The 3,065-nt window shown below is 39.9% G+C and overlaps 1 protein-coding gene across 1 annotated transcript in view; it reads right to left on the reverse strand.

Annotated features, from left to right (window-relative positions):
- Positions 1–2,392, reverse strand: part of Elspbp1 (epididymal sperm binding protein 1) — a 50,644-nt gene extending 48,252 nt beyond the window's left edge. The window contains exon 1 of the mRNA XM_004648337.3: positions 2,275–2,392. Coding sequence (XP_004648394.1) covers positions 2,275–2,344 — 70 coding nt within the window. The 5' untranslated portion in view covers positions 2,345–2,392. The remainder of the gene's footprint in view (positions 1–2,274) is intronic.
- Positions 2,393–3,065: the final 673 nt, after the last annotated feature.

A 3,065-nucleotide genomic window follows, 5' to 3' on the forward strand; every position in this document is an offset into this window, starting at 1 on the left:
TGGTATCATTTCAGAGATTTCAGGTGTTTGATTTCCAAGTTCTTGTATGTCTTTGTCTCCTGGATTTGTTCTGGGTGGGCTAGAAGCCTTTTGCTCCTGTGTTTTGGCATTTTTGAAGCTCCTACTAATGACCCAGTTAGACCCAGCAGTCTTTCCAGAGTCTGCCAAAGTTCTTAAGTGGGGCCAGGAAACTCTGCTACTGGTTGGCCTTGGCCCACAGATAACAGCTCTCCTGCAGCCCAGATGTCACTCAGAGTTCTCCTAAGTTCTTAAAAGTTTTGACTAGCACTAGCAGAAGCTCCATGACTGTACCTTGGGGACTACAGAAGTTCAGAGCTTACTAGAGTCCCACAAGTTGCCCAGAGGCCACTAAAGATATTAAATGTTGCTTCGGTTATATATCTAAACTTACTTTTGCTGTGAGTTCCCTGAATCAATTGTGTAGACTTTATTTATAATTGCATTTCCGATCTGTCATACAGTGCCTTGAGCTTAGGAGGTCTTTCTATAAGTGTGTCCTGGTAAATCTTTTGTAAAATGTGCAGAGGGAACTTGGGGATACAAGCTTATCTATAGGAATGTGGGTGTGGGCTTATGGAAGTATGGTCAAACAGGATCATAACTAGAAAACCTGACGTTCCAAGAAGTATCTTTCTCCTTATTTGAATAAGTAGTGGGTTCTGAGCCTTTTAGATTAATTGTTTTGGGAACCCAGAAGTTTTCGCTTGGAAAATATTTTCTAAATATGCCTTTGTAGCTGGGAATGCCTTGTGTCCAACAAAACCAGCTTCATTTCTCTCTTACATGTACTGCTGGACTTCAGAGTTGTGGAAATGGAGGAAGTGATGTATGTTAACTTCATCAAAACAAAACAAAACAACACAACACATTATCCTGCTCCATATGGAAACCCCTTCTCTAAGATCCTATATTGACCTTTTCCTCTCAGCTAATAGGAAAGAATCTTCAGGAAACCCTGAGATCCTAAGGATTGGTAAAACCCCATGACGGAAAGAGTGTAGGCAACCTCTTCTGGGCTTTGTGGGAGTGCGTTTTCATTATTATGAGAAACATCTGAAATAACCAACTTAAAAGAAAAGGTGTGTTTGGGCTCTGGAGCTTCAGTTCCTGGTTGATTGGCCCCACTGACTTTTCATGAGGCAATTCATTATAGTAGGAGAGAGAGGCAGAGCAAAGCCACTCATCTTAAAACCAGTAGATGAAAGAGAGTGAGGAAAGATGAAAGACAGTAAGGGATACCATGATCTCTTTCAAGGCCATGATGACAGTGACATGAAAATTTCCTACTAGGTCCTAACTTTCAAGGGTTCTGCCAACTCCCGCTAGAACCGTGTACTGGGGATTCAGCTTTGAACACCTGGACTTTTGGCATGACTTGACATCTAAAATGTAACAACGAGCAAGAAAAAGATATGTGTGTGTGTGTGTGTGTGTGTGTGTTTGTGTGTGTGTGTGTGTGTGTGTGTTAAATTGCTGATAGTTGGGAGTTTTTTATAGCAACTATTCTCACTATCCTGATAAATATGCATATTTTAAAAATACAAGCTCAGGGTTTTATGAACTCTAACATTCATCTAGTGAACCTGGTTAGAAACCTCTGGAATAAAGAATGTGATCATTGAAGAAGTGGAGTGTATGCATGTGTGTTTTTTAAGGCTTATCCAAGGGAGTGCGATTTTGTAAGTTGAAAGGATTTTAACTGTGGAAAATGTACCACTGTGGCCTGAGGGAACTGTGTAGAATGAAAGTTTCTCTGTGTCCTACGTCCATGTTTATTGTAGTGCTTGGCGGTTAATGTAGACTCCTAGATACATTAAAATTTAAGGAAGTTATGCAAGTTAGGGTCTGAGGATTCAGTGCACTAGAATTATTTTTCTTAATTTTCTTTTCAGTCAACATATTGACTTCTCCCAAATTGCTAAAGACATTTGTTGAGCACTATGAAAGTCTCTTGCAGTTATTATTTTATTTAGTGTTCTAAATAGCTCCGGGAGGTAGATGTTATTATTTTTACTTCAGAGGGCAGAGTCTGGCCTCAAAGCGGTTACATTGTTTGATCAAGATAACAGGTAGAAAACAACAAATCCAGGGTGGAAATCCAATGTCTGTCTGAGATTTCTGCTAAGCGAGCCCCTCACCCCAAATGGATCCAGAATTCTTGACTATGGCTTATTCATTCTTTCCCAGTCTCTAAGTGCTCCCATTATTTTTGCTGTTATTTATTTCCCTCCACAGATTTTCCATTATACTTACCTCCACTTGTCTCATAGAAGTAAAGGAGGAAGGTCGCCCATCCCAACAGATAACTGGACCAGTGAGTCATCTTGGCTGGTTTCTTCTTGCTGGAGGACTGAAGGAAAACAAAAGACTTTACTCTGGCAGATCATCTTCCTCTTCCCATTAACTTTACAGGCTCGATGTCATGCATGCTATTTTTATTTCTACCCAAAGCCATTAATTAGAATTTTGTTTTCACAGAAAAGAAGAGCATAACCATATTTATTATTTCATGGGGACAAAGATGTGGTGGTAGGGTTGAAAAATTTTAATGGACACTTGCTTTATTCCAGGGTAAGTGTTCAACACATTTTATGCTAATTTGATCTTATAAATCCAGTGACAGTTTTTAAATCTCCATTTGACAGATGAGAAAACTAATTCTCAGATAAATCTGGGTTAGTTACACAGTGAACAATGGCTTTGGATTGTCAGATGACTCTTGGCCCATGCATCACTGGAAACAACAATAGCCCTACTTCTCCCTCTTGTATCACATACCTCTCCTCAGCTGATATCAATGTCTCTTAGTGATTATGAGACATTTTGTCATCACCACTGATAACCATTCACTGTATTTTCCTTTGTGCCTTCTCTTCAGTGATTTACAGACATGCCAATCCAACGAGCAGGAAAGACTCAGAATGTAGAATCCGTTCTGCTCCTGCCCCTAGTTATTTAGTGCCTACTATATGCCAGATTCTCTGAGCTCATTTTCATGACCTAAGGAGTAGGAAAGGCAATTTGAGATTGGACCTGGTTTTGCA

The sequence above is a fragment of the Octodon degus genome, unplaced genomic scaffold, assembly GCF_000260255.1.
Source record: "Octodon degus isolate 3935 unplaced genomic scaffold, OctDeg1.0 scaffold00392, whole genome shotgun sequence".
NCBI classification, from domain to species: Eukaryota; Metazoa; Chordata; class Mammalia; order Rodentia; family Octodontidae; genus Octodon; species Octodon degus.